Source organism: Bos taurus, chromosome 2, assembly GCF_002263795.3.
Source record: "Bos taurus isolate L1 Dominette 01449 registration number 42190680 breed Hereford chromosome 2, ARS-UCD2.0, whole genome shotgun sequence".
NCBI classification, from domain to species: Eukaryota; Metazoa; Chordata; class Mammalia; order Artiodactyla; family Bovidae; genus Bos; species Bos taurus.
The window spans coordinates 88,833,000-88,852,482 of NC_037329.1; the positions used below are offsets into that span (position 1 = coordinate 88,833,000).

Genomic DNA, 19,483 nt, shown 5'->3' on the forward strand with positions numbered 1-19,483 from the left:
AGCAACCAGTACTCAGCGTGAAAGGCAGCGAAAGGGAGGGGCCGGGACACTTCGGGTGAGCGGCGTTTCTAAGGTCAGACCCAGCCCAACCCCTGCCCCCCCACTACTTTTTCCGCGGCTGGTTCTCCTGGTGATTTCGGAAATCGGCTACCTTTGTTTACATGTTGGCTCAGCACTAGAAAGCCTTAGTGCTTTCTAAAAAAGAGAAATCTCTTGCGTTTATAGACAGTGCTGGGGGAGCAAAGTTCCTTCTCCTGGGCAGGGGAGGGTGCCTCTCCTGCAACACGTGCCGGTGGTGGCAACATCTCTGAATCGCACAGAGGCAGCTTAACTGAGGGAGAGGTTCGGGGGAAGGCGAGGAGGGTGGTGTGGGGCAAGCAAGCAAAGTGCGGAAGCTGTATGGGGATTCTTCTAGAAAGTGGGGTGGGAAAGGAGCTAGGGAGGGCGTGTGGAGGGAAGGGATCTGTGTCAGAACGTGCGTGTGAGCGGATACAAAACCCGAGAGAGGCGTGAGCAGCGCTGTGTGTGCGAGCGGGAGCGAGGGGCGCCGGCTCTGGGTGTGTGCGCCTGGGTGAGTGACACCGAGGGGCGGGCTGGCCGGCTGGCCGGCGGGCGGGAGCAGCCTGCGAGGGGCGGGAGTGTCCCTGCGTGGAGCGGGCCGACCCGGAGTTGTGTCAGTGAAGGAATCTAGCCCGGGGGCCGAGCCGGCTGCGCCCTCCGCCGCGAGCGCCGGCAGCGCTGGGCTAGCTCCGGACGGCGCGCGGCCCAGGCAGCGGCTCCTGCTCCGCCCGCCCTCCGCGCCGCAGGGGCCGCCACCGCAGCCGCGCCTCCCCTCGCCGGCAACCGTGCCCCCAATCCCCGTCCCCGGTCCGGGACGGAGAGGCCGGCGCTCGGCACAGAGGTAAGCCCAGGATCTCCGGCCGCCGCCGCCTCCCGGGACCCATTCCCCGCCCGCCCGCCCGCCGGGCTCGGGCCGGGACGCGGCGGGGCCTGCGCAGCCGGGACGGTAGCTGAGCCCGGGCCGCGCGATCCGCAGCCTGAGTCGCCCAGCCCCCGCCGCCTCCCGGGGCGCTGGGTGTGGCCCCCGCTCGGCGCCGACGCGGGCTGGCCAAGCGGACCGGACGCGGAGGTCGCCGTCCTGCCTTTCTCGGGCCGGCACTGGCGAGCGAGCCGGCGGGCGGGAGGAGGCGCAGGGTGCGGTGCACATTCGCGCGCCCAGGGCGAGCGTGTGGTGGCGGCGCTCCGACGTGGACCCGCCCGCCCCGGATCTGAATCGGCCGCGGTCTCTCGCCTGCCCTCCCTTACGCGAGCGCCCCCTTCCACCCGCCGGGCGGACGGAGACCGATCCCCTCTTGCCGCCGCGCTCCTGCTCCGAGCCGCCTCTGCCGGCAGCATCACGCCCTCGATCGCTGTCCGGCCTGGGGGCAGCCGGTCCAAGGAAACTCGCGCCCCTCGGTGCTCGGTGGGAGCCGGATGCGGCGGCTCCCGGAGCGGGTAAACTCGCCGTGGTGGTCCTCAGGGTGACGGGAGGCGATGCCTGGAGACTTGGCGGCGGGAGTAAGCGTTCGCGTCGCCGCGACTGGGCGGGCTGACCCGGAGTCGGCCGACGTTGGCCAGAGCTCGAGACAGCCGTGGTTCCGGAGATGCGAGAGGGTCTTCCCGCTCTATGCCCACTCCCGACTTTTCCGTGCCTCGGAAGATCGGTCCCGCTCGCTCGCACTCTGTTTGGTGATTAATACTTACTGCAAACGTGGGAGATGAAGGGTTGAGACTTTTACCTGGACAGGGGATGCGACTGAAACCTCCTATCATGTCAGCTTGAGGTTTCCACCTCTTAGGGGGTTGGTGTGTGTGTTTGTGAACTTCCTGAGCTTTTGATTCCCAGTAGTCCGGGTTTTAGCAAATGCCAAGATTTTGGAGCCCTGACATTTTAAAGATTCTTTCTGTGCAGCATTTTCCTTTGAGTGAGCTACAAAATCTGTAGCTTGAGAACTAGGGAAAAACCTTGAACTTCAAACACAGCCTCTTTCATGAAATGTTATGTGCAGTATTTTTTACTTGCTTATTTGATTTTTTAAGAAAATGTTATATTAAAAACTTTTACCAATCCTCTCGCACATCAGGAAAAAAATGACTCAAATTTTAGAACCTATGCAGAAGAAGAGCTTTATGCCAGTATTTGAAAGAGTAAGGTCGTGTGACCTTTATGACTGGTTTAGTTTGTCCTAAAGGAACGATTCATTGCCGTATCTGATTGATTTTGTTTTCTAGAGATTAAGCAGATGTGTAATATGGCAGAGAGAAGAGACAGGAAGTCAGAATTGCTTCATTCTGAAAAAAGAAAAAATATTATCCAAGTAACAAATTCATTTACTTTGAAAGATACTCTGAAATGAAGTCTCCAGTCGCTTTGTTGTATAAAGTATTTGATTGGCCTTTATAAAATTATATCAACTAAAATGCAATGTGTTGTATAGATGGGGCAGGTTTTTTATCAAGTAATTGTAGTATTTAAAAAAAATACCTGTGTATGAAAATATTTGTTGGATCTCTAGGGGAGATCAACTAGGGGAAAATCAACTTTGGGAATGATTTTCTATTTGGACAAGGCAAATGCTGCTGCAGTCTCTAATTAGAGTTTTGGATTAAACTCAAGCTTTGTTAAAACCTATTTTATGGAGCAGCAGAACAAAAAATATGTCTAATTCTTTATTTGTGTGTGGCTTTAAACACATACGTGCACGCGCGCGCACACACACATACACACACTTACACGACTAGCTCCAAAGGATAATTTGCATAAAAATACAATCACTTGAATGCAGAGAATATCTAAGAGGATGGTTAGAAAAAAAAAAAAAACGAAACTCAACATCAGGGAAAGGAGTATATTAATTGGCAATTTTCTTTCTTTAATCCTTGCCTGTGAAAATATTAAATAATTTTCTAGGAATCAATTTAAATTACTTACTAAGGCAAAATGTTCAAGACTCCTTTTGTATTCATTTTGTTTTAGGGAGCCCCCTAATGAAAGTCTCCAACTGACTGTTGCTGTGCTTGCCTGATTTTCAAGTGGCCTTTGTGGGGATAGATTTCTGTGGGCTTGTGAGGCTGCTTAGCCAATCTCTGTAACGATCAGGAAAAGAAAATGCTTAGGCCACACCATTGCAGTCTTTGATACTCTGCCAGTAGGAAGCATCTCAAAGACCTACTTTGCCATGCAGATGGAAATACTTTCCATCAGAAGTCAAGCTTTAGAAATATTTCATTTTTGGTTCTAAGTTTTATCGGTTTCTCTGTCTCTGATGATAGAATTGTGCTGTTATCAATGAATATTCATTTATGGCTTTTGTGTTGAAGGCACTTAGGTGATCTTCATCCTGTTACCTGTGTTATCTTTACACAGCTTTAATCAGCATCTTATGAGGCAGGAGAAAAACTTTGGGTTACTGTTTGATGGATAAGTGGAAGAAGTTGAGATTGCTCATGGTATGATCTAAACGGCAACCATGTGTCTCCCCATGTGATGATAGATGGAGTGGGTTTTGTGTGACATGGATACAGCCTGCTCACTGCTCCCTTGTGTTTCTTCACTAGTCATCTTCTGTAGACCCTTCACTGTTATTTAAAGGTGATAATTGAATCAGATGGCTGTTACAGTGTTTGTACCCAGAACAGTTGCTTTCACAAGCATGACACAGGACATGACGGCAGCTGCATAATATGGGCAGATTTAAGTGATGGAGTCTGTTTATTGATCTCTGAATGATTGTGCATAATTCAGCCAATCAATTCATTCCATCACTGTTCTGTCTTAGTGTGTAATCACACAATTAAAATGTGATTTTCATGATACAAACAGTTAAAAAACACCAGTCAGTACACATAATTATAGAACAAAAACAAACCTTTATTTTTTTTTCTTCCTTTTTTTTTTTTGAAGTAGTCTGCTGTGAAGGTGTTATTTCCTTGACACATCAAAATGGCTAATTTGGAGTTGTGACGCTTGTTATGTAAATAGGCCATATGTTGAATTTCTACAGAAGTTTATTCATTCAATGTTGTGATAATGGATAGGATCCCCTAAGTACCATAGCTAAGAAAAATAGCCTGTGAAGATGCATTTCTACTGTGTATATCATTCCCATTATTTTTGTTTAACAGCTAGTGTTTTTATTTTCTAATAAAAATATTCTTAAATGTGATGTTGTCATCTATCCTTATATGTACCAATTATTGTAGTCCTGATGTGACTTAGCAGCAGCAGCATTGTAGTCCTGACTCTAACTTTCTTCTCATTTATGCACTTGTTTAATAGTTTTCATGATTGATGTTCTGTAGTTAGGGCAGAAGCTACATGCCTGATCAATTTTTTATATTTTTCTGCTAAACCCTTTCCTTTCACAATGAAAAGACTTTCCTTTTCTTTCTACTGTTAGCGTTCGCTTCATCACTCAGACTCAGACCTAGGACCCATCCTGACTTCTCTCTCATTCATTCCTTTAAGTAAAGAGAAAGTGAAAGTCGCTCAAGTCATGTCTAGCTTTTTTCGACCCCAGGACTATAGAGTCCATGGGATTCTCCAGGCCAGAATACTGGAATGGGTAGCCGTTCATTTCTCCAGAGGCTCTTCCCAACCCAGGTCTCCCACATTGCAGGCAGATTCTTTACCAACTGAGCCACCAGGGAAGCCCAAGTGGACACCAGATCTTGTCAACTTTTCCTTTGTAAGAGTTTCTCCGAACCAGCCCCGACATTCCTCACTGCCTCCCCCAATAGCCGAGACCCTTGGCCATCACTATTCTAGGATGATTATAGTTGGTTACATCCTGTATCTCTGTAATTGAGTTCTCCCAATGAGAAGCATTTCATCTTATCAATGTTCCTAAAACTCTGCTCTTTAGAATTCTTATCCAAGGATTGTCTCATGAGAAGACTGAATTGAATTTAGGTTTGTCTGATTCCAAAGTTCGTACTCTTTTCACTAGTTCAAGTATTTATTATGCCCTGTACCCACCACATTTGGTCCAACCTCTCAACCTGGTTTTAATGTACCTGCTGCTGCTGCTAAGTCGCGTCGGTCGTGTCCGACTCTGTGCGACCCCATAGACGGCAGCCCAACAGACTCCTCTGTCCCTGGGATTCTCCAGGCAAGAATACTGGAGTGGGTTGCCATTTCCTTCTCCAATGCATGAAAGTGAAAAGTGAAAGTGAAGTCCCCCAGTTGTGTCTGACCCTTAGTGACCCCATGGACTGTAGCCTACCAAGCTCCTCAGTCCATGGGATTCTCCAGGCAAGAGTACTGGAGTGGGTTGCCATTGCCTTCTCCGTTAATGTACCTGACTCTTGCTCAAATTTTACTTACCAACTTTATTTCCTACTTTTCTAACATGAAGCTCCTATTCCTACTAATTGAATCTCACTGCCCTTCTAATTGGAGAAGGCAATGGCAACCCACTCCAGTACTCTTGCCTGGAAAATCCCATGGACATGGACAGAGGAGCCTGGTAGGCTACTGTCCGTGGGGTCTCGAAGAGTCGGACACGACTGAGCAACTTCACTTTCAGTTTCATGCATTGGAGAAGGAAATGGCAACCCACTCCAGTGTTCTTGCCTGGAGAATCCCAGGGACGGGGGAGCCTGGTGGGCTGCCGTCTATGGGGTTGCACAGAGTCGGACACGACTGAGGCGACTTAGCAGCAGCAGCAGCAGCCCTTCTAATTTGTTCATGCTGTCTGTTTTAGATGCCTTTTCCTTTTCCCTCTGACCTAAGCACAATCTCCAGGTTAAGTCCACTTGCCCTAATCATGTTGCTGTCCTTGGATTCTTCTTCTACCCTTTTGCCTGCATCATTCTTTAGAACACTCTTATATACTCTCTCTTATACTCCCTTATACCATTGTGTTCTTAATTCTTGCTTTCCCAACTAGACTGCAAGTCCTCAGAGGGCACTGAGGGACCTTGTATGCTGTCTTTGAATCGTCTACCAGCCTTGGGCACAGCACACCCTTGATAAGTAGACCTGTAGAATCAATAAATTAGAAAGGTGATTTTTTTTGTTGTTTTTTTAAAAGATGGGCTTTGATATTGCCTGTGTACTGCTCATCATTGTGTCTTCAGAGCCTAATTTGCAGCTTGACACTTAGTAATGACCTTAATAAATATTTGTTAATGTAGAAATTAATGTTGACATTGGATGAAAGGGACCAGAATTTGAAGAAGAGTCTGTCAAGGAGTTTTTTCCTATTTTTTTTTTTTTTAGTGGTTCTGATCAGTCTCTTCATTCATCAGCTATGAGGATTCTGAGACCTCGGCATTTTCCAGAGTTGAGATAATGATGGAGGCTGGCAGTTGTGAGTTAGAATTAAGGAGGCTGTCGTTATTTTAAGGTGGAGTGATGGGTCCCATTAGTGAGCACAGGTGAAAGCACTGAGGCCTTATGCCAGTATTTTATACAGAGTTATCATTTCTATAAATGGGCTTCCCAGGTGGCTCTAGTGGTAAAGAACCTGCCAAAAGGGACGTGGTTTCAGTCCCTGGGTCAGAAAGATCCCCTGGAGGAGGGCACGGCAACCCACTCCAGTATTCTTGCCTGGAGAATCCCATGAACAGAGGAGCCTGGCGGGCTATGATCCATAGGGTTGCAAAGAATTGGACACAACTGAAGCAACTTAATATGCATGCATGTATTTCTATAAATATTCAGGCTAATCAGCTCTAAGGGCTTCCTGGGTGGCTCAATGGTAAAGAATCTGCCTGTGAAGTAGGAGACGTGGATTTATCCCTGGGTCGGGAAGATTCCCTGGAGAAGAAAATGGCAACCCACTCCAGTATTCTTGCCTAGGAAATCCCAGTTCATGGGGTCACAAAGAATCGGACACAACTTAGTGACTAAACAACAGCAACAACAGTTGCAGAGTTACCCAATCGTTTCATTTAAAAGCTTATTGAACATTAAAAAAAATCCGGGAATCCATCTAAGGATGAAAAGTGAGGTAGGAAAAATTGCCACACCCATTCTGCTGTATCAGGACAAAATTCAGTTCTTTCAACTTTTAATAAGACTCACTTTGTACAAGGCCCTGTTTCTGCTGGGAAGGAGTTTATAGTTCAGTAGGAGAAAGAACATATGCATCCCAGAAACAAAGGTCTAAGAGAGCTCAGAAGGGAAAATTCCCTTCTGCTTGGGGAGTGGTGAGGGCCTTCAAGAGTGATGGTTGTTTGAGCTGATTATTGAAAGGCTTCGGGTGAGATTTCAGTAACTATATTGGGAATATAGAGGTGGGGAAAGGGCCACAGCGTTGGGAGGAGCGCAGGGCAGGCATCCCAGGGTTTTTTGACTCTAACATCAGTCCTTTTACATATTTTACTACCACTGCGCCAAAGCTGAAATGCTACTAGGACCCTCCTGGGTAGTAGTAATGAAACTTAAAAGGATATACAAATACCTGCAATTGTTACTTTTGGTGCCAAGTGCTGAACTGACCATGACATAAAGTGCAAAATAAATCTTGTAAGGATTATAATTGGTGTGTTTCTGGGTAGCATCCAGCTTGCCTAGAATTCCTGAAAAGGATTCTTGCAACGTGGAAACACCACTGAAGGCTGAAACTTTCTTAGTAATGTAAACAGGTCAGCCCTGATCGTGGTACTAAGTAACCAGGCACCTGTGGGACACTGCGATCCTAGCAGAGCATGAGTAAACAGCTGCATGAGTAAACATGCTGTTCTGTAGTTCCCAGGTTCTGATTCTGACCCCTTGGATTATAAAACTAGGACAGATGGGTATGAGTTTCAGGGAGACAGATTTGGGGTCAGTATAAGGAAGGTGGTCCTGTAATGGATCGAGCTATTTCACGAGGTGATAAGACTCTGACTAAATGTATTCAGGCATGGGCTATACCAGGCAATGTCTACATACTGCATTATCTCCATCTTTCCTCAAATCACTGCTATTGCCCCCTCCCACCTCATTTACCGATGGGCCATCTTGAAGCCTAGCAAGGCTGAGTGGTGAGTACATTACAGAGCAGGTGTCAACCCTGGCAGTTTGAAAGCAGAGACTGAATATGTACTGGATGAGGAAAGGGGGCAAACCTCAGATGGCCACTAGGATTTTTAAGGATGCTTCCTCACGCTAGGATTGAGTCTTAATTCTCCTTGGGGGATCAAGAATCCTGCTAATTGTTGCCAAGCACTAATTCATCAACAGCAGCACCCAATTCCTAGAAATTCAGAACAAAGAGAATGCAACCATCACCATCATGATGGCTACCACTCACTGATCATCTCATTTAAATCTAACAGCCATCTTGCAAGGTAGGGATTATGTATCCTTTTAAGGAAGGGGCGCCGTAGCTCTGCCAAGTTGCATAGATTGATCAAATCTACAGAATTGATGAGTGGCTGTTTTCTTATATCACCCTTTAAGGTAATGCATGGTGATGATGTCAGACATATTTACCTATCAGTTCAGCATAGACACCAACCATTCAGAGAGGCCACCAGCTATACACAACACTGTGATTCTTCTCAGAGATGGGATTCCCATGAGGTCCTGTTGAGGCAAGGTCTGAAGGGATGTGAAAGCTTGGTAGTTCACCAAGACGACACATCTGGAGTTCCAGAAAACTGTGAGGCCTTCTTTTTATGTTCAGCATTTATCTGATTTTACACACCATACCTAATAGGGATTCCCAGGTGGCACTAGTGGTAAAGAACCCACCTGCCAATTCGGGAGATGTAAGTGATGCAGGTTCGATCCCTAGGTTGGGAAGATCCCCTGAAGAAGGGAATGGAAACCCACTCCAGTATTCTTGCCTGGAGAATTCCATGGACAGAGGAGCTTGGTGAGCTATAGTCTGTGGGGTCGCAAGGAGTCAGATACAACTGAGCAACTAACACACGCACACACTATAATTGTATTTCACACAGATTTCTGAATAAAGAAAAGTAGTTTCACAATGGTGCTTTCGTGTCTTCCTTGTAAATGTGTCTTCTTCCTCACTCCTTTTCTTCCTTTTACTTTCTGTACTCCGAGGCCCATCTGTCTAGACACTATCCCCTCTTTCTTCCTCAAGTGTCTCTTTCCATCATCTGTCTTTCCCTCAGGGTCTCAACCAGCCTTCATTTTTGTCTCATAAGCTTTCATGAATCTTTCTCATTCTTTAATAACAAGAGAAGTCAAGCAAAATCCTCGTGGTCCCTTCCTTATCAGTCTGGTCATGTACCATCTCCCTCCCTGCTCTGAGAAGGCATCTCCTTGAAGAACAGGTCCTCACACATCACTTACCCTGCCCCAACTCCCCTTTCTTCTCCACCCTCTATAGCTCTGTTCTCTTGTAACAGCCGCCTCTGTGCTTCAAACTGCCAGACCCATGGCCCAGGATTTTCTTATAATTCTTGACCTGTGCACTGCCTCTGGCGTTACTGATCTCTCCACCTTGAGACCTTGCCCACCTGTTTTCTGAGTCATGCCTCTCCTGATTTCTTTCCTATTGCCCAACTGCTCTGTATTAGAGTTCTCTGCAGGCGCCTCTTTTCCTCCCAGACCTCAGCACCCTTGAAGGTTCATCCTTCAACCCTCTCTGCTCACCTACTTCTTGATTCTGTTACCACCTATAGCTGTCGATTCCTCAGTCTGCAACTCCGACTGTGAACTCTCCTGATACCTGTGCCAGGCATCTTAAACTCAGTAAGTTCAAAACTCTACTTCTACAGCCAGCCTACTCCTTCTGTGTTCTCTGCCTCAATTAATGAAGCCATTTGATCAATTTTAAAATCTAGGAGCTGTTTCTTATTCCTCTATTCTTATTTCTTATTCCCCTATTCTTCATTGATGACTCAGCCATGTAAAAACTATCTTCTCACACCCTTAATTCTGCCCTCACCTCTCCAGGCCATTACCTCCACAACTACCTTGGTTCAGGCCCTCATCACTCTCTCGAGGGTTACTGCAGTAGCCTTGTAACTGGTCTCGCTGCCTTCTGCCTGGCCTGCTTCCAATCCCTTCCCCACACTGCTGCCTTTCTAAAAGGCAAATTTGATCACGGACTCTCCGCTGCTGAAAATCTTTCTGCAGAGTCACTGCTCCTCCAGGATAAAAATCTAAGCTCCCTAGCCTGGCACAAAAGCTCCTTTGTGATCTGGCTCTCCCTTCGGGTGTGTATCAAAGTCTTCTCTAATGATCCTGGTCCCCACTGACTACCCTTGCCCATAGCATCCCTCCTAAAGGAAATGAGTTGTTACAGGAGAGAAATGAGAGGAGGTATGGAAACAGAGAAGAGATTACAGGGCTGTGGTGTCCTGTACCATGACCACTATCTGCCTGTGGCTGCTGAGCACTTGAAACACACTTGGTCCAAACAAAGATATGAGTGTGAAATACATCACGGATTCAAACTCAGCATGCAAAAAAGAGTGTAAAATAACTCATTAACAAATTTTAATATTGATCCCATGTTAAAACAGTAACATTTCGAATATAGTAGGTTGAACATTATTAAAGTTAATTTCACGTTTCTTTTTATTTTATTTTTTAACATGGCTACTAGGAAATTATAAACTACCTGTGTTTGGGCTTCCCTGGTGGCTCAGATGGTAAAGAGTCTGCCTGCAATGCAGGCATCCCTGGGTCAGGAAGTTCCATCCCTGGGTTAGGAAGATGCCCTGGAGAAGGAAATGGCAACCCACTCCAGCATTCTTACCTGGAGAATCCCGTGGACAGAGAAGCCTGGCGGGCTACAGTCCATGGGGTGGCAAAGAGTCAGACACGACTGAGCAACTAACACTTTCACACTTTGACTGTGTGGCTCGCATAGTAGTGCTATTGGACAGCATCAACGGAGGCCATCTCCTTGCTCCCAGGAGATACATCCTGTTTGAACCACTCCCAAAAGCTTTTTGAATGATTAAGTCAACCCTACAGGTGTAGAGAAGCAGCAGTTGCTCCATTTCATAAATCCAGAGATACTAAGTTGGTGTAGATGGACAGGGAAGTCTGGCGTGCTGCAGTCAATGGGGTTGCAAAGAGTCGGACACGACTGAGCAACTGAACTGAACTGAGATATTAAGTGCTTTAGATAAGATTCAGTTTCACAGAGACAGATTGTGAAAATTGCAGCAGGGAGCCCTTCGTACCACGTATTCAGGGCTGAAATCTCAAGTCAGGCACATCTGTCTCCCCCGACCCCCCAGACACCCTTGGGAGAGGGAAGCAGAGAGACTGTGCATTGGAGGGAGGCTTTGAGGTAGGCAGGAGGAGCAAGGGCAGGGCAAGAGGCGCCCCATTCCCAGGAAGCCTCCTGCTTGTAAGGTACAGACAGAACACCAAGAGCCACGATCTCTGAGATCCCCCATCCTGCCGTGGCTCCTTCCCCAGTGGGAGAAGTCCCAGCTCCCCCACTGTCTTGAGTCTCAATAATATGTCCATGATGAAGCCACTGTGCGTCAAACAAAATGACCTGCCTAACAGCTGGTAAGTTCTCAGTTGTGCCTTAGGATACTGGGGGCAGCAGTCTGTGGATCATTTGGCCTAAAAGGCTTGGAGTAAGGTATAGAGCTGTCACAAGGACCCGGAAGATAATATGTCCTGAGAGATATGCAGAGCTTTCTGTCTTCAAGTGGAAAAGCCAAACAGTGATAGGAAAGCAGAACTTAGGTTGGAGCCAGGAGAAACATGAAGGTAAAGGGAAGAAGCCATGACTATTAAGGGAAAAGTCCCATGGAATCCCATGCCGGTGAGGCTGATTGGCAGTGGCCTCAGCGCTTGTATTCTGGTGGTTTGCATGCTGTGTTCTATTGAACCCCTTGGTTCTAATAAGAATGCCCCGGGCAGTTGTTCTGACTTGCCTTTATGTATCAGGCATTAGTATAAGATTCTGGTAGGGGGAGAGGTGGTTGTGTTAAAAGTTTGAAAGTCATACTGTACAGAGACTGGCCTGAGAAAGTGGTGACCACCCAGGTGTGGTGACTGCTCTCCCATTGGCAACATCTGGGACTAGTTCAGGCCCTTAACAGGGGCTCCAGCTCCTTTCCATCTGAAGCTGAGTGACTCTCCATTGGACTGACTGTGCAGTCTGCCTCCCCTTACCCGGGACGCCAGTACCGTCTCATTCTTGGGTACCAAATTTCCACTTTGCACCCCAGGTTCTCTCTCACATTCCCAAGTCCCCACTTTGAGTTCTTGTGTAGGAATCCCAAATTGCCTTTGGTAAGGGTCCCATCACTTACCTCCAAGCTTTCTTAAGCCAATAGTCTTGCCTCTGAGCTACAAGCGCTACAGTAAGTGCCTGCTGCTCCATTTCAAGCTTCTTCAAAACTGACTCCTGCCAGCAAAGGGCCAGAAACTCAGTTTGGCTGCCCTGCTGGTCTCTGGGGTCCCATTTGTACCATAAATGCAATTTGGGAAGAGAAGGGGAAGGCAAGTGTAGCCTGATTTTCCTAAATTATGGTATATCTGCTTCTTTGTTCCCTGTGGGAAAGTTGGTCTTACATGTAGACTAGAAAGGTAGCTGCTGCCTTTATAATGGTGTGCTTTCAGAATTCATTCTACTTAAAAGAGCTTTTCAAATATCAATACTTACTCTTTCTTGCTCTCTAATATGCAAAAGCCTACATTATAAAAGCTCTGTTTTCTTTCCCAAGACCACTATGGTTTAGAAGAGAAAGGGCAGATTTGATGCTTGGAAAGCCTAGTTTTGACTCATGTAATTGACTGGCTGTAATGAACTTGAGCCAATTACTTAATCTTCCTGAAGATTAATCTTTCTGAACCTCAGTTTTCTCGTTTATGAAGTGAAATTAATAGTACCTACTTGCTTTGTTACGATTTTTTTATGACTAAATAAAACAAGGTATAAAGTGCCCAGCAGCAGGGCCTAAAATGCAATGCTAAGGAAGTGTAACTTACCAGATTTTACAGACCCTTTCCTGAGACTGATAAGGAAGAAGATAAGAAATCTGGGCCTAGAGACCCAGAATTCAGCCGTCCCTGGGTGAAAAAGGATCAGAAGGAAGTTGCCTTCACATTTTTGCTTAAGGCAAGTCCTGCCTAATGGTTTGCATTTGTGAAAATATTCATCTGGGATTATGAATGCAGCATGAAGCCATGGGGAAAAAAAAAAAAGACATGTTTACATCCTTTGCCAGGATAATATAAGAATAAACAAAGCAAGTTTTTGAATCTCTGAATAGTCAGGTGCACTGCCATCAAAATAAACTTTTATTTCTATTCTTTGCTGATAAATTATAGATAAAGGAAGCCACTAAAATAACCCAGAAAAGGAAGATTCATATACAAATTAGATACCAGGGACAGGCTTCACACTTGCTTTGTTGGAGCCATTCTTTCCTTAACTGTGGGTGTTTGGGAAGTTCTTTTATTGTCACCTTTGTTGCTGACAAAAAGAGAGAAACAGCTTTAGTATACTCAGGAGAGAATGGTTTTGATTGGAGGCATGTTGTTCTCAGTGTGGGCTAACTTTCCTGTATTGTAGTGATTGCTAATACATAACTGAGGAAACCCGTAAACAGAGCTGGATCTGACATACTGCCACTTCTAATTGGCCTGTGTTTATTATAGGAATGGGGGCAGTCCTATAATTTTTAAAGGGGAAAGTGGAAGATGTTATGCTGGCTACTGTGACTGCTAGTGTTCTCATCTAGAAGGTCTTTGGCCTTTTTCCTGTATGTATTCTGTGAAGTCTAAATGATGGGCTGGATTCAGTGCATGCAGGGGCTGTCAATGGCTTCCTGGGTCCTTGGATGCAATTGATCGCCCCTGGCGATACTATAGTATCAATGGAGTGTCATATTTAATCCATGAACACTCACAAAGAGAGTATAAACCCGCTACCTTTAATGCTGTTAAAAATAATAGCATTAAAAATATTATTTAGTGTTGGTTTGTGGCATTAACATATAAACTCATTTATTGTTCTACTAGTCTCGGAGTAAGAACTGTTGCAGTTGCAGTGGGTGGTATCAACTGAGGTGGTCATGACAACATTAATTTATCATTTCCAAACCTTGGTAGGATTTCACCTTCTGAATCTTCTGGATTGTCTGTAGTTATTTCTCATTTGTTAAGGCAAGGCATATTTAGCTGTTCCTTATGGAAATACACTAGAAGTATCTTCATGAAGGTTGATGAAAATTGTTCCTTTTTTGCAAATCATTTTTTCTCTCTATCAAGACATTTTTGGATTCTAACTTCTAAAAATTTAATCTCTCAGTGGTACATCTTTCACTTGTTTGTCGATTATACTTTTGAAAAAGGTGTTTCCTTTGTCATTGATAAAATGTGGACCAAGACAGTCCAAAGACAGAGTTCTGTGACTTTCTCCACGAGACTTCTTGACATCCATACATGAATTGTTAGCTGTGTTTTGTTTGTTTCTTTGTTTGAACGAGTTTGATCATCTTGCACTTGGGTTTACTTTCTTGCCCCCAAGCTCTCTCTAAGAGGATACGGCCAGGAAAGACTTAATCCGATGCCTCAGTGATGCCATCATTATTGATCCACTTACTGCCAATCATAGAACCTGTATTATGAAATGTAACGAGATTAATTTGGAGTAACTTGTAGATTGCATACATTCTTCTTTTGAAAAGTTTACTCAAGAGCATATGTAAATGACCCTGTTTTTTATTTATTTTTAGAAAATAATTTTGTAAAGTAAACTCATACTTCACCTCTAATTTCAACTCATATGAGCTTGTTTGGTTAAAAGGAATTGCTTTCCTGTGTATCACTCAGTTCTCTTTATGGAATCATTGCTTTGAAAACTAATTGGTGGTGGGATGGGAAATCAGACCTTGGGTGTCACTCCAGCACATCATTATACTCACTCCTCCTGGGACAGACATGAATCACACTGAGGCGTGTCCACACAGCATGCTGGCATCTATGTAAATGGCTCCATGACAGCTTCACTAACTGTGACCATGACAGAGAATGCACTGATGGCATCATGTCGCTAACGGATGTGTTTTCTCTAAGTAGAAAACTCTGTATTATTTGAAAAAGTTCCCCACCCACCGCCACCCACTACACAAACTCTTTGACTTTTACATTAATATCAAATGTCAAATATACAAACAATATTTATGTACTGTATTTTGTTTTCTTTGTGTACAAAATAGTCTTCTACATGCTTTTTACCTTGGACTCAATAGAAAGAAAAAAATAATGTGAAAGAACAGTAGCACTGAGGAATTCAAATCTGCAATAGAAAGAAATAAACTCTTGCTTCCTAGAAATACTGCTCTTTGGTAGTGCTTTATATTTTACAAAATACTTTCAACAAGTTTTTTTGCAAAAAACTTTTTTTCTGACTATAAAAATAATTGCATATCATTGAATTTGGAAAAAATACTGAAGTGGGTAAAAGAATTGTCAGCTAAAATTTCACCACCCAGAGATCATCTTTGTTAGCACCTGGTATATTTTCCTTTCAGATATGCATTCATGTGTGGTTGTGAGTATGTGCATACATTGTGTGTGTGTGTGTGTGTGTGTGTGCGTGTGCTTAAACTAGCTTCATCGTGGACCTGAGAAGTTTGTACTGAACCGTCAGTATGACTTAAAAATGCCTTGGAATCAGTTTGAAATTTTAGACCTGGCTATACTACTTATGTAGTGACTGTAAATTGCTAAAACTATCAAAACTTCCATTTCTACTTCTATAAAATGGGGATAATAATAGTATTCATCTACTAGGTTTATTGTATAAGAATTAATAAAATAATACATATAAAATACTTAGCATGGTACATGCCTCGTAGTAAATGCTCAGTAAGTGTGAGCTATTGTTATTATACAGGTTTTCTTGTCTCTTGTCCTCACTTTATTTTCTAGTAGCAATTTCTCTTGTCAAAAAACATTACTTGAGAAGTATTTGGAATGACTGCATATATTTCAATACATGAATATACCTTAATGTAATCATTTCTCTATGCTTAGACCATTTCCAGTTCTTTGCTGTCACGAAGAGCGCCACAGTTAATATCCTTTACATTCATTTCTGTGCATAGACAACAAAATGAATTACTAATGGCATTTTACAGAGAAGCAGAAAAAAACGAACAGTTCTTTAGTATCTGCTAATGTGCCAGGTGATATGCTAGGGATTTTTTTATCTCAAAATTCTCATTTAACTCTTCCATAACCCTGTTGAGGTACGTCTGTTACCCCAGTTTTTGGATGAAAACCCTCTGATGGGAGACAAGCAGCTTGCCCAAGGTCACAGAGACAGTGGTGGTGGAGATGGTGTGTGAAGCCAGCTGTCTGATTTCAAAGCTTAAGCCTTTCCATTCTGGCAGGCAGCTCGTGCCTATCTTTTTAAGGCTGGCGGGATGAATAGTCACCATTGTGTTTTTCATGAAATGTCACTTGGTGCCACATAAAAGATAGGACACTTGGCTGGAACTCTGAGCTTGCTCAATATAGCACCTCCCATGTGTGTATGTTCTTATATGTTTTGGAATCAAGCCTCATTAAAATAAAGTGTTAACTAAAGGAAATAAAACATTGGTATGATTATTTGATGAAAGCAAACCTTGAGGAAGAAAACATTTATTTAGTCAAAAAATACAGAAATCGTCTTTGTTTTAGTTGGATGGGCTAGGCTGGAATTGCTTACCTCCCTAGCAATCTGAGTATTTCACACACATCAGTATAGGAATTAAACAATAACAGCCAAAGTAAATGGATGCTGTCAAAAGGGATTATAAGTTTCATTACTTGTATATTAAGGGTTGAAAGGAAAAATCTTTAGCCTTAATTGTAAGATGATATATCAGGAAAGAGCCAAAACAATTGCTATAGGTATAAGTATAAGTATAAGGGAGACATAAAAATGCTGGGACAAACCTCCAAAGAATTATTTGGTGAACTGACAGGTTGTCTTTAAAAAGTCAGCCATTCGGAACATTTATCTTGGCAGCTCTCAAATCTGACTTACAGTGTGTAGTGTGGCAGTCAATTTTTGTAGGAAAAATGCATAATTAATACGAAGATCAAAGTAGAAAGTATTGCCAGTCAGTACCTAACACACAGTTTCTTAGAACAAAGGAGCAATTGAAGTTGTCTTTTAATAGGGTAATCCTGGCTTGTCATTTTGTAGGTATCAGTTCTTAGTGAAAAATGAAAGAGAAAAAAAATGCTCCGGTAGTAATATTTCATATCTAAGAGGTACTTTGTTGCTGAGTTTATAACCAACTCTTGTCTAGTCAAGAAAGCTACCTTTGGTTTCTGAGTTCTTGAATTTTCATAGTCCTTGAGCTTACACATACTTGCCTTATAATTGTCTCAGTTTCCCTTCAGATCATTTTAGTTCCTGCAGGGAAGAAAGAGTGTCCCTCATAGCCCAAGAACTAAGAAGGTTTTGCATCTTGACACAGCATGACCACCAACTCAGGCTGTGGAGAGTAGGTTGCCCATGGTGGGGTAGCAGGTGGGAAGGGCCTGCGAGTTGAGTGTGGGCTCTCTGCACAACTAGTGAGCAGTTACCACTGTGGACAGAGGGTGGACTCTGGATCTGCAGATTGGATCTTAGATGTGGCTTCATCCAGCCCTCGTAGCTATGTAACGCTGGGTTAAGTGCTTTACTGCCTCTGAGCCTTGGCTCCCTCTGCTCTCACACAGAGATAATGATTCCTGCACAGTCAAAGGTCATAGGGAGGATTAAATGCATTGAGCCAACCAATGGGTTAACTCAAAAGTGCTCTGATGATTAGCTCCCAAGTTACAAATAAATAGTCACAGGTCCTGCCTCCCGAGGAGAAGCCAGTTTACCATTTGAAATATTTTCAAATGAATAATGGGAATATTTGTAAAAATATACCATTCCTGGTGCTAACCTCACTTGACTCTCCTAACTCTTTGCTTATACATTTTGCAGTAATATAGGGATAGCCTCCATGCTTGCCCAGGAAGCACCTGGTGCCCAACGAGCATGGCGTCTCTCAGAGCTTGAATGCTCAATCCCATGGCACATCCCTCTGATGAAGGAAGGAGGCCCTTGGCATCAGTAGGTGGTTCCTTTGAACACAATATAGACCTTTATAAAAACAGGCATTTAAGTCTGCTGTGTTGTTTCAAGATAGAAGCAAAACTTGTATGTTTGATGCATTATTTTAGCTTTCAATAAAAAAGATTTATAGAAAAGATATCAGATAGGAAAACATTCCAACAGGGTTGCATTATAAATAATTATAAGCAGCTCTTTGATTATTAAAGCAATCATTTTGCCAAAGGGGAGAAGGAAAGAGAAGAAGTTAGGAATTTTGACACTGGACATCACACACACTTTTCTGAAGTCTCCTGTGGTTCCCCTGCAGCCCTGGTAATGTTGGCAAGGGCTCAGAAACTGCTTCTGTGTCTGGCTGCCAGAGAGTCCATCTCACCTGCGGGGCTGCACTTACTCCCTTTCCCTGGGATGTTTCAGGCTAACCTCCCTGCCCTTTCTTGCCTCCCGGCTGGTCGTGATGACCCTTTCTCTCAGTCCTTTAGAAGGACAGGATTGGTTTATTGGCCACCAGTGAGCTCAGCTCACGTCTTATGAATGTGTTTCAGGTCTATAATAACTGAAGTGTCTCTGTGGCATTCCTCAGGGATGGGGGACAGGGGAGTGGTGTAAGCCAAGTGCTAGATGTTTTATAAAAAAAACCCATGAAGGACCTGCTACCTGGGAATGGCTAACCCTGCTTGCTGTACTCATCTTGAACTGGTTTTGAAATTTTGTTTCTCCTTCTATGCGTGTGCCTGCTAAGTTGCTTCAATCATGTCTGACTCTTTGCAAACCTATGGACTGTAGCCCACCGGTCTCCTCTGTCCATGGGATTCTCCATGCCCTCCGACCCAGGGATCTAACCTGCATGTCTTCTGTCTCCTGCATTGGCAGGCCCGTTCTTTACCACTAGCGCCACCTGGGAAGCTGTTTCTCCTTTTATACAGGAAACTATTCTAAATTTCCCTTATTTGCTTTGCTACTGCATTTCATTCATCTTATTTCTTCATCAGCTATTTCTTGAGTGTCTGCTCTGTACTGGGTACTCTGAGAGGAACAGAAAGGAATTAAACATTGAAAAGGAGAGAACAGTCACACCTCAGGTAGAAAGCAAAATATGTCTCCAGGGTTGAGAGAAAGGGAGAAGTTAAGTGCATAATGATTTTTTTTTTTTTGAGCTGTATTTTCTATAATAAATTGTGCTACATAAAAATCTATACCAACATTCATTTATGTAACAAATCCCATTAAAATGAAAATTCCTGTTATCTGTGACTGAAGCAAACATCATTAGAACACAATTTCAATGCAAAAGAAGACTTTGGACAGTCCCTTGGAGTGAGTTGAAATGGGACTTGACCTCTATATCAAGCTTTTCCTCTATATTGTTCATTTCCACGTGTCAACAAATACTTGATTTGATAGTAAAGCCAGTTAAATCAATATTTCTTGCTGTAGCGAAGGTACAGCAA

General features: G+C 43.9%; 1 protein-coding gene across 7 annotated transcripts in view; it reads left to right on the plus strand.

Annotated features, from left to right (window-relative positions):
- Positions 1–500: 500 nt before the first annotated feature.
- Positions 501–19,483, plus strand: part of SPATS2L (spermatogenesis associated serine rich 2 like) — a 190,892-nt gene continuing 171,909 nt past the window's right edge. For 2 of the 7 annotated variants that reach the window (XM_005202655.5, XM_005202660.5), the window contains exon 1: positions 501–571. Coding sequence is in view for 2 of the 7 variants with exons in the window: in XM_005202652.5 (XP_005202709.1) it covers positions 1,644–1,728 (85 nt within the window). In the remaining 5 variants the exon portion in view is untranslated. Of the gene's footprint in view, positions 572–663; positions 902–1,228; positions 1,495–1,552; positions 1,729–19,483 lie in introns of those variants that run through there. The other 5 variants (NM_001192987.1, XM_005202653.5, XM_005202657.5 and 2 more) reach the window with 5 other exon arrangements.